The 11,532-nt window shown below is 41.1% G+C and overlaps 2 protein-coding genes across 2 annotated transcripts; both read left to right on the forward strand.

Moving 5' to 3' along the window:
- The first annotated feature begins 2,085 nt into the window (after window positions 1-2,085).
- gpatch3 (G patch domain containing 3) lies at window positions 2,086-6,833 on the forward strand. Its single transcript, XM_030750652.1, has 7 exons — window positions 2,086-2,528; window positions 3,514-3,962; window positions 4,118-4,292; window positions 5,726-5,785; window positions 5,875-5,996; window positions 6,096-6,223; window positions 6,601-6,833. The coding sequence occupies exons 1-7, from the start codon at window positions 2,114-2,116 to the stop codon at window positions 6,788-6,790; spliced, it is 1,539 nt and encodes a 512-aa protein (XP_030606512.1). The 5' UTR covers window positions 2,086-2,113; the 3' UTR covers window positions 6,791-6,833.
- Window positions 6,834-7,132: 299 nt separating this feature from the next.
- On the forward strand, window positions 7,133-10,992 carry gpn2 (GPN-loop GTPase 2). The gene is made up of 5 exons (XM_030750654.1): window positions 7,133-7,932; window positions 8,098-8,254; window positions 8,571-8,731; window positions 10,287-10,417; window positions 10,618-10,992. The coding sequence occupies exons 1-5, from the start codon at window positions 7,513-7,515 to the stop codon at window positions 10,688-10,690; spliced, it is 942 nt and encodes a 313-aa protein (XP_030606514.1). The 5' UTR covers window positions 7,133-7,512; the 3' UTR covers window positions 10,691-10,992.
- The last annotated feature ends 540 nt before the right edge of the window (window positions 10,993-11,532 follow it).

Below are 11,532 nucleotides of genomic sequence, written 5' to 3' on the forward strand. Positions count from 1 at the left end.
CACCAATCTATGTACATTTATGAGTACATATTCTGTTTTCTTTTCTTTCCATTATCGTTCCAGTAGTACAATACCATAGCTCAGCATTACTCAAGCAATAGTATGTTGCTTGAGCCTCTCCTGCGAGGCAGCGAATGAAATATGAGCAGAGTCACTCAGCAGTAGGAAAAACCCTCAAAATTTCTCAGATGCAGGCCACAGCACAAGTGAAAGATACACCCAGGTGACCTCACCTAATGATGACGTTCAGGATCACTTTTAGGAAGCATTATGACTGTTGGACTTTTAAAACCAAATTCAAGACTTTCCTTTTTAGTTTGGCTTTTCAAGATTTTTCTTTTTATCTGTTTATTTATTCATTTCACATTTCATTGCATTGTCTGTTTACCAGAGGTGGGAATTAACGAAGTACAAATACTTCGTTACTGTACTTGAGTATTTATTCTTCTGAATACTTTTTACTTTTACTCCCCACATTTTTACACCAGTATCTCTGCTTTCTAGTCCTTACATTTTTAAAACAGACTTTACTCGTCTGAGAGTTGTTTGCATTTCAGGTCAAAGCGTCAAACGATCTGAGCCTAAATGTTGGAACAATGACACAGAAGAGACAAGAGACTGGGGCTTATCGCATACAAAGAGATTAAAGAGGCAAAACCATATAATTTATGTATCATTTACAGCGCTATAATCAGGGGTTACAGTGGGCCAGACTGAATGCCGATGTCCGTAAGTTGCGCTCGCGGTACATCAACATTTAGCTAGCACTACTGAAGAGGAGCGAGCAGGGAGTAACGTGTGGTAGATAATTTTAAATGCAACGTTTCTAAAATGTGCATGATAAACAGGCTAGTTTGCTGTACTGTATTTACAGTGTGCTGGACTGGTGCACAATGTCTGTGTTCATGGTCAGAGTTACAGGTTACATCAAGTGTAGCAGAGATGCGTTTGAATCAAAGCTGTTGATGCTTAGATTCATTCATTGAATTCAACATTTATAGAGCCTGTATGCTGTCAGTTTAGGGGATGGAAATCAGCTAAGATAGCTCATGAAATACTGGGTTACATCTTTTTGAATTCAGTTCATCCACACAGAGCAGTAGACCTCACAGCCCAAGAAAATTTACTGGAGCTCACAATAGAAAGTTGTGATTCTTCTCCCCACACTACAACTGTTCTTGGGGTTCCTCCACCTTCTGAATCCCACTTTAACCCTTGAGTATACTCATTTTTGTGTTCAGGTGCGGAGGAACAGTGGCCTCTACAATGAATGCAACAGCAAATAGAACTGTTTTTAAATTCCCTTTCACAGCTTGTGTCCTACATAACAGATTCAAGCTGAGTACATTCATTAGGATTAAAATTTAGATTGGAATAACGTTTGTATTCTCATGTATTATTTTATATTATTGTAATAATATATAACCAGCTATTTTTTGTGTAGAAACATCCTCCAAAGAGCTACTTTTACCTTCTTACTTTGAGTACATTTCAGAGCCTGTACTTTTTTACTTTTACTTGAGTAAAGAGTTGAACCAGTTTTTCAACTTTTACCAGAGTAGTTTTTAACACAAGTGCTTGTACTTCTACTTAAGTACAGAATGTCTGTACTTTTGCCACCTCTGCTGTTTACATGTTTATTTCTCTTTTAGTACATTTATGTGTTTTTATTATTTCACCTTAGTTGCCTTTATATTTACCTTTTACTTATTATTTTTTTATCTCAGTGTTTTCATTCGGAATTTTTGGCGTGATAACAATTCCTGCTACAGCGCAGACTATGTGATTCGGCCTGGGTGGGTGTCTAATGTCTAGTGAAGGGGATGCATGTGTATATTTTCCTGCTAAATAAATAAAGTACCGATTGATTGGTTGATTGATTGCTTATGAATGCGGAGTTTTAGTATTTTCGATTTGGTATTTCTATTTTTACGTCATTAAAGGATCTGTGCACTTTTTACACAAGTTTCTTTAACCAAAAAAAAAAACAAAAAAAACAAAAAAACAAAAAACAAAACAAAACAAAAAACCACAGGTTTCTTTAACGTCCCCGGAAGCGGACATGACGTCATTTATGAACGTAGTTCTCCGACGTTACCGAAAATAAACAATCATGGCGGACGCTGAAACTGAACCTCCAGTGTATTTTGCAATAAGCAACATACCCGTCGCGTTTCGCTCAGCGGATCTGAGAAATTATTTTAGTCAGTTCATTGAAGGCGGTGGTTTTCATTGTTTTCACTACAGACACAGGCCGGAAGTTCTCCGGGAGTCCGGAGTACCTGAGAACACGGTGTGTGGAGATGGCGAGGAGCCCCGCTCCACATCCCCGGAGCTCGCTGAGGGGACAAAGACCGTATCCGAGTCGAAGCCGGCGGCGAAGTCGTGCTGCTGTATCGTCTCAGTTCGCGCTAAGGACGCGGACAGGTTCGTGAGAATGTATGCGGGGAACCACTGGATTGAGTCGAAGGGAAACTGGCTGGCAAGACGATGTGTTATCAAGAGAGTCAAAGTTTCCCATGACAAAGGTGAATGAAGGGGTACTTTGCACATTAGTCACTGGATTAATACTCAGCCTGTGGTAACAGCGGGAGCTCCTGCGGCTCTGCTGTGAAAATCAACAAAGCAAAACTGAATTTTAAAAGATGTTATGTATTATCAAAAGGTATTTATTGCATGTAGAATGAAAGAATTTCTGTGGCTGTCCTTGTGGCAATGGAGCTGGCTTACCATAGGTGAAGGTATATTTTATTCTTAACTGTGTCGTTCAGTTCAACAACAGTCATTTCAAAGCGTTTTATATGATAAGGTGACGACACTACAATAACATCTGCCTCCTCCTCACCCTATTCTTTGAAGAGGATTCAGGACCAGGCACAGGGTGGGGCATATAGAGACCACGAGCAACAAGCAGGACAGAAAGAAGTTAAGGATACACAGTAGTGGCATATAAACACATGGGGAGTGAAAAGACTGGAATGGAGACTATATGCTTAGTGCATCATGGGAAGCCCCCCACCCCAGCAGCTTGAGCCTGTAACAGAAAAACCATGACTATACTATTAACTGTAAGCTTTATCAAAAAGGAAAGTTTTAAGCCTGATCTTTAAAGTAGAGCATCTGTCTCCTGAATCCAAACTGGGAGCTGACGCCACAGCAAAAGTGCCGGACAGCTGAAGGCTCTGCCTCCCATCCTACTTCTAGAAACTCGAGGAATCTTATACTGTGAGTTCTTTAAGAGGGGCTTTGTATGTGAGGTGAAGGATTTAAAATTCAGTTCTGGATTTAACAGGGAGCCAATCAAGAGAAGCTAGTATGGGGAAAACACTCTCTCTTTCTAGTCCCTGTCAGTACTCCCCCTGCAGAGTTTTGTTTTAACTGAACAGCTTTTAGAACAGCCTGATAATTAGGAATTACAACTGCCCAGCCTAGAAGTAAGCAGTGCGTAAACGTTTCACATCATGTTGTGTTGTCACTGTGTACATATTTTTTTTTTCTTATATATTTTTCCAGATGATGGGTCTTTCCCCTATAAAACAAAGTATGAACAGCGGCACCGTGTGTCCCCAATGGAGCGATTCACAGAGGCAGACCTCAGAAGCCTATCCGAGCTGAATCCACCTGCTCTGATGCAGAACGGGAATGTGGGCACTCCCGTAAAAGTGTTTCTCCAGCTCATCCAAGCCTGCCGCCTGCCTCCGCGCCTCATTCGGAAATTGGGCCTCACCTTCCCGAAGACCAGTTCCAATCGACGTTATGGGAACGTGCCCTTCCAGTACCATGACACTTGCACACTTCCGGCCACAGAAGAGACTGTATTAACAGCTGCTGGACATGAAATATCGGGACCAGGCACTTTGGCTGCTTCGTTCTCAGAATCAAGACTGGGTGATCACTCAGAAACAACGGATGATGAGGCACAGAAAGAAGATGGAGAGGACGCACAGTCAAATGCAGATGATGTAGGTTTGGTTTAAAACTGTCAACAAACTATTTGCTAGTGTGTCAAATAATCATGTTGTTTTTAGTTTGTATAGGGTGTCCATTAGGGACAGCATAGCTGAAATCATCATCCCTTTATTGTGGTTTGCTAATTTATTCATTTGGTTGATTGTAGGATGATGATTGCTGTGAGGAGTGGGAACGCCACGAGGCTTTGCACGATGATGTAACAAGCCAGGAGCGAAGCAAAGAGAGACTGTATGAAGAAGAGATTGAGCTGAAGTGGGAGAAAGGAGGCTCAGGCCTGGTGTTCTACACTGACGCTCAGTACTGGCAGGAAGAAGAAGGAGGTAGGCACCAAAAACACATTTTCACACTTTGAAGAAAAAGGTATTCGGCTTTTTAGGTTTATATACATTCTATAATATGCTCATAAAAACAAGCAGTGGTGTATGCGCTCATTAATAACCAACTTTAGGCATAATAGGAGATAATGGCAAACATACTCTCACTGGCCACTTTTTTAGATACACTTGTTCAACTGCTCATTAATGCCAACCACATGGTAGCAACTCAAAGCATTTAGACATATGGACATGATCAAGATGACCTGCTGAAGTTCAAACTGAGCATCAATGAGAAAGAAAGGTGATTTAAGTGACTTTGAACCTGGTGTGGTTATTGGCTCCAGACAGGTTAGTCTGAGTATTTCACAAACTGCTGATCTGCTGGGATTTTCCCACACAACCATCTCTGGGGTTTAGAGAAAATGGTGTGAAAAAGAGACCATATTCAGTGAGCAGCAGTTCTTCTCGGTGCCAGAAGTCAGAGGAAAGTAGCTGGAATGCTTCAAGCAGATAAGAAGGAAGCAGGAACTCAAATATCCACTTGTTACAACCAAGGTATACATAAAAGTGTCGCTGAACATGTTGAATCTTGAAGCAGCCGGGCTACTATAGCAGAAGACCACAATGGGTGCCACTCCTGTCAGCTAAGAACAGGAAACTGAAGCTACAATTGACACAGGCTCACCAAAATTGGACAATAGACACTTGATTTCTGCTGCAGCATTCAGATGGTCAGAATTTGGCAGAAGCAACATGAAAGCAGGGATCCATCCTGCCTTACATCAGTGGTTCAGGCTGCTGGTGTGAGGGATATTTTCTTGGCACACTTTGGTCCCCTTAGCACCAATTAAGCATTGTTTAAACACTACAGCCTATCAGAGTACTGTTGCTGACCATGTCCATCCCTTTATCACCACCACAGTCTACTTTGTGATGTGGTGTGTTATTCTTCTGGAAGCAGCCACACCATGTCACAAAGCTCAGATCATCTCAAACTGGTTTCTTGAACATGACACTGTACTCAGATGGTCTCCACAGTCACCAGATCTCAATCCAACAGAGCATCTATTTTGGCTGCACATCCGTAATGTGAATCTGCAGCCAAAAATTCTGTTGCAACTGTGTGATGCTATGGTGTCAATATGGACCAAAATCTCCAAGGATGTTTACAGCACCTTGTTGAATCTGTGCCATGAATAATTAACACAGTTCTGAAGGCAAAACGAGGTCCAAGCTGGTACTAGCAAGGTGTACCTAATGAAGTGTCCAGCAAGTGTATTTCTCTGCCTTACTCCATGGCTTGTAGCAAAATATGTTACAGGCTAAATATTTAAAATAATTTTCAGGGGTTTTGTTCTTTTTCTTTGTCACTGCTACTTTAGATGCTTTGTATTTTCTTAATTTGATTACATTCATGTTTTTCTGTCCGTTTTCAGATTTTGATGAGCAAACAGCAGATGACTGGGATGTTGACATGAGTGTTTACTATGATAAAGGTAGCTCTTTTTTTCACCTCTGTTTTTACCCTGATTAAACTGTGTGTTATTCCTGCAGTCAGATTTCCTTTAACCAAGTTATTTCACAGATGGAGGTGACATGGATGCTCGAGATTATGTCAGAATGCGGTATGAAAAGAGGCTGAGGGAGGGTCTTGAAGATGGATCAGGGCACAATCAGTCTATTGGCAGCTTTGAGAGGTTCACCAAGGTAAGGAGGTTGCCATTGTACATAATTTGGTTTAATCCTTCTTAATGTTACACATGGAATAAACGTACCTTTTTTTTTTTTTCTTCTTTCTCGGATCAGGGTGTTGGGCGTCGTGTGATGGAGAAGCAGGGCTGGAGGGAAGGTGAAGGCCTGGGAAACAGTCAGATTGGAATTCCTGAAGCACTTGAAAATGAGGGCCAACATCCCAACTGCAAAAGAGGCTTTGGGTGAGCATGAGCAGAATCAACAAAAGCTGCATGCACACTGGAAACAATTCGCTCGCCACACACCACTCTGCAGCTGACGGCCGGTTGCTTGTTCCAGGCTCATCTGTCAATCAGTGGTATCTTTCACTCTCATTGGCAGGTGTTTCAATCTCTTGCTTGGAAGTTGAGAAAACTTTATTTCATGTCCTTCCCACTTCCCGTCACCAGTGGTTATTTCACCCGTAGTCTCTTAAAGTCGCGGAATCACTTTCTGTGGTCTCTGGTCACCATGTCTCCTTCCAGTGTGGATGAAGTTTAACATTCACCTTCTAATATAGTTATATGCTTTGGTATATGAGTGAGGTGATGCTGATGACATTTGTTTTTGTTTTCTGCAGGTATCATGGAGAGAAATTGGTCTTACATCCTGTAAAAAAGGCCAGAACAGATTATCATATAACTACAGTGTATGATAAACCTAAAGACATAGACGGAGGCGACACTCTGCTGAGACGCCAGCCTAACACAAGTATGAAGTACAGAGGGTGGCAACCAGGTGGCAGCATTGGCCCACAAAGACGACTTTAATTCAATTTGATAAACATGAAGAATGTGTAATATTTTCTTTTTGACTGAGTTTTATATTAAAACCAATTTAAAGTCATGGAGTTTTATTTTTATGTGATTATTCCTTTTTTCAATCTCACACACAATCTAGTTTTTCTATATTAATTATGTTTCTTAGAAATCTCTTTCTATATACATTACACACGTGTATGAATTGTACAACTTATTAATGACGGAATAATGTGTGTGAGCAAGGATGAGATAATTCAGGAAAATTGTAGCCTGAAATTAGTCCCGTACCTCACACTGTTAATGATCGACATTTATTTTGACAACTCTGTTGTGTAACTCGGATGTACTTCCGGGTAGCGTTAGCATGTGTTAGCAACCCCTATACGCATGTAAATATAACGCCGGTACACGGTAAATATTCGCCAGTATTCCCGTAATTTACAATACAAGTCCGTATTATCGAAAGCAACTTTACATTTGTTTTAATTAGACTTACCTTTTGTCGCACACAAACCTTTAAATAACTACTTTTTTTTACAAGTCCTATCTTACTGTAGTCGATGGTAGGTCCAGGATTTGTTGTGTTCCCGAGTTTTTAGTGTAGTACTTGGTGTAACTCCCGAGTCTTGGCTTGTGATATCAAATACCGGGACCCCGCCAGCTAATACCCCAGCTGGATGTTGGTACCCTGCACAGGACATCCCAGCCCCATCTAATGCGAGTCTGAAGCCATGTCCAAGCAAACAGGAGTGAAGCCCTCCCTGCGCTTCGGCCAGGTGGTTATTGGACCCCCGGGTTCAGGGAAAACCACCTACTGCCAAGGGATGCAAGAGTTTCTAACTCACCTGGGGCGCAAGGTGGTTGTTGTGAACATGGACCCTGCCAATGAAGGGATACCGTATTCCTGTGCGGTAGATATCTCAGAGCTGGTGACTCTAGCCGATGTCATGGAAGGCTTAAAACTGGGGCCCAATGGTGGGCTTCTCTACTGCATGGAGTACGTGGAAGCAAATCTGGACTGGTTGGAGGAGAAGCTGAAACAGTACAGGGACTACTACTTCTTGTTTGACTGTCCTGGACAAGTGGAGCTCTACACCCACCAGAATTCAGTGAAGAATATCTTCTCACAGCTGGCCAAGTGGAATTTCAGGGTGAGCTTCTGCATTAGAGAATTATCACCTGTCTACTGAGCCTTCACAACTCCTGCCTTACCCACACAGCCATCATGTAGACACAACATTAACGCAACAAAGTAAATTCATCTTAAGACTGTAAAATAACATTTAGGGCTAATGATTCTCCCACACTCTCTTTAGCTCACAGCAGTGCACCTGGTGGACTCTCATTACTGTGCTGATCCAGCCAAGTTCATTTCTGTACTGTGCACCTCTCTGTCTACAATGCTGCATGTGGAGCTTCCCCATGTGAACATACTGTCCAAGATGGACTTAATTGAGCAGTATGGCAAGTTGGGTGAGTTAATTAATAAGGACTGACGATGCTTCGAACAAGACATGGCAAATAAAACAACATTTTCAGGCAGTAGTCATTGTTTATTTGTTGAATCATATTGATTTATGCTGGATAAATGTTCTAAGACCATGATTAAGACATCAAAAGATTTTTTTTTTTCATGATGAATATTTCTTTGCTTCCCTGCTAAGAAAGTAGGATGGAAAGAAAAATGGTACAGGCATTTAACAACTTAACAACAGGTGTTTAACAACTTCTGCATCTCTGATGCTGAATTTTATCCACCATAGTAACATTTGTTTGCATTCTTTTCTAGCCTTCAATCTTGACTTCTACACAGAGGTCATGGACCTGACCTATCTTCTCGATCATTTGGCTGCAGACCCCTTCTTTAAAAAATTCCACCACCTAAATGAAAAGTTGGCAGAGGTCGTACAAGATTACAGCCTTGTCTCCTTTGTGCCTCTCAATGTGCAGGTACCACTGCTGCTTTTTGAAACAGTTCTTGGTATGTGTTGGTGGTAATGTTCCTTTAAAACTAGTGAATTATAGTATGCTTCTGTAAATTAATTAAACAAGGCATTTCTACACATGAATTTCTGACAGTTTTGGGAGAATCTAGTCAGGATGATTTCCACAGTTGTCCTTTCTCACATAGTCGGATGCACTTACCTGCCATATTTACACAGGCCAACAGTCCGCATCACACAGACTTTGCACCAGGGAAGAAATAGTTAAAGATCTGCTAATGTCTGATCAGTTACATTTGATGGAATGTATAATATACTGTGCTAATGCTGAGTGACTAGCAGTAGCCAACATTACATACATTGATGTAAAGAATTGACACTGTGGGGTTCAGTTTGGGGGGTGGCACTGTCGCCTCACAGCAAGAAGATTCCAGGGTCCAACACAGCAGCCGGGCGGAGTTTGCATGTTCTTCCTGTGTTTGTGTAGGGTCTCTCCGGGTACTCCACCTTCCTCCCACAGCCCGAAGACTTGCTGTCTTTCTGTGATGGACTGGTCATAGCTGGGATATGTGCCAGCCCCCACACAAACCTTTCATGTTTTGAAGATGAACTCACCAAATGTTCATTTTTATTACTTAATTATTGTATCTGCATCTTTATTTTCAGGTTGCTGTGAGATGTTGAGTGTATAGCAAGAGTCCCTTCTCTATATCTCTGAATATAAAGAGGGTCAAAAGGTAGTCATAAAGCATCCATACTGAGCAGAGGTCCGCCTGAAACCCAAGCATTCATTTTCCTCGGGCCTTTAAGAATTTCTTAAAGTCATCTGCCTCATATTTCATTGTTTGAACCGTTAAATCATAAATCACTTTTAGCATTTCAAATTGAAGATTGGATCAATTTTGTGCAGATGGATTGAACTGTTAAAAGGGAAGTGGGCTGTCTGTGCGCTGTACTCGTTCCCTGACATCGCTTCTTTATGGAGAATGATTTGATCCTGTGTGCGCACGGAGACAGGAGTCTAGACCATGTGCCATCACTGCATGTGGCACCAGTGAGTTATACATGAGGCGATTTGACACTCCTGCTTCCATCATGGTGAAAACGCAGCCTTGATGTTTTGCTGTATTTTGTACATACTCTTAGTTTAAGCAGCCATTAGTTACCTTGGTTACCTACTTATGGTACCGAAAGCAGCTGAAAATAAAAGAGCTTTTCACTTTGAGAAAGAGAGAAATACAAAGCTCTGAGTATTGGAGGTCAATGAATCTGTTTACACATTTTCAGAAAGGCTTTAATGTCCTCTTTAATGTTGTAAATCTCAATTGAGGGGAAAAAGTCAGAAGAATAAGAACATATGAACCACATAAGATTTAATTAGACTTGTGAAACTCACTATATATATTTATAATTTTGCTTAGAAGCAATAAATATAAAGATCATCAAAAACAGCATATTGAGGTTTTGGGCAAAGTTTTTTTTTCTTTTCTTCAGTGGGTAGTTTCTCTTTACTTCTATGGGAAAACCCCGGATCAAGCATTTCTTTTTTTTTCTGTTTCCAGGACAAAGAGAGCATGATTCAGGTCTTACGAGCAGTGGACAAGGCCAATGGCTACTGCTTTGGAGACCTGGAGGAGAGGAATCTGCAGGCCATGATGTCAGCTGCTGTGGGGGCAGATTTTCAGTTCAGCTCGTATCCTTTCCTAATCACTGTGGTGACTCACGGTGACTCATCCAGTTTGAAGCCAAACCTAAAGATTTACAGGACGTGTCTGAAAAGCTTAATAATATCCCAATGTTTACAATTTTAATGATATAGGATTTATTATGCCAAGAAATAATAGTAACTTTAAATGCAGTTTGTCAAGTTTTCCTTAACATTTAATCAACCAGTACTCTCAGGGTTCAAGAGAGGTATGTTGAAACCAGTGGAAAGACTGTGGAAGAGGAAATGATGGAGCTGTAAATGGAAAAGCTCAAATAATAGGACGAAAGCGGCCGCCTCTTCAGCACCAGTATACCAAGGGAGTCCTGGCAACATCTATCTCACTTGGCCTGAATTCTTCTTAGCCTCGCTACGAAAGCGTTGGACACACAGGAACCAAATGTGGGTGCTGTAGGTGCTGAAAGGTTGCACCACACCTCATGAAAATCACAACGAGGAAGACAAAAAGGAAGCAAATGTGTGGGCTGTAATCATATTTTTGTACTGCTGTCAGCAAAAAAAATTTCTAAGAAACATTTTCTCCAAATCTATCAGAAATAATAAAGTCCTTCATTTAAATTGTTTGTTTGAGTTCAATAGATGCTTGAGATTCCTTTTTTTTGTTGTTGTTGAGGAAAGCCTTGTAGCCTTGACTTGACCATCAAGCTAGAAAAATGAAGTGAATGTAGTAAATATGGCCTTTTTTTGTGCCTATTTTAGGATTATCAGTGCAAAAATGAAATGTTTTGGGTGAATATAAAAGAATTGGACTGTGAGGAAGATGTCCGATAGAGGCGTGCATGAAAACATGACCTGCAGTGGAATATAATAATCTGCAGAGCCTCAGCTGCCTCTCAACATTGGCACACAGTGAAAAGGATGTTTGGTGCAACGTTTAGGGTAAGTGGGGAAAAAAATGCATAATCCTATACCTTTATAAAACAACTTGACATTATCCACAGAGGATTTCTTTTTTTAACAAAGACTGAAAGGGCTGAATAAAAACCCTTAAGTAAGGCATCACAAGTAGTTGTATAGTTGGGTCTTATTTGTCCAGCAGGTGGCACATGTGCTCGCAAATGCGCCTCCCTGATCCACAAAAG

This window comes from Archocentrus centrarchus, chromosome 16, assembly GCF_007364275.1.
Source record: "Archocentrus centrarchus isolate MPI-CPG fArcCen1 chromosome 16, fArcCen1, whole genome shotgun sequence".
Taxonomy (NCBI): domain Eukaryota; kingdom Metazoa; phylum Chordata; class Actinopteri; order Cichliformes; family Cichlidae; genus Archocentrus; species Archocentrus centrarchus.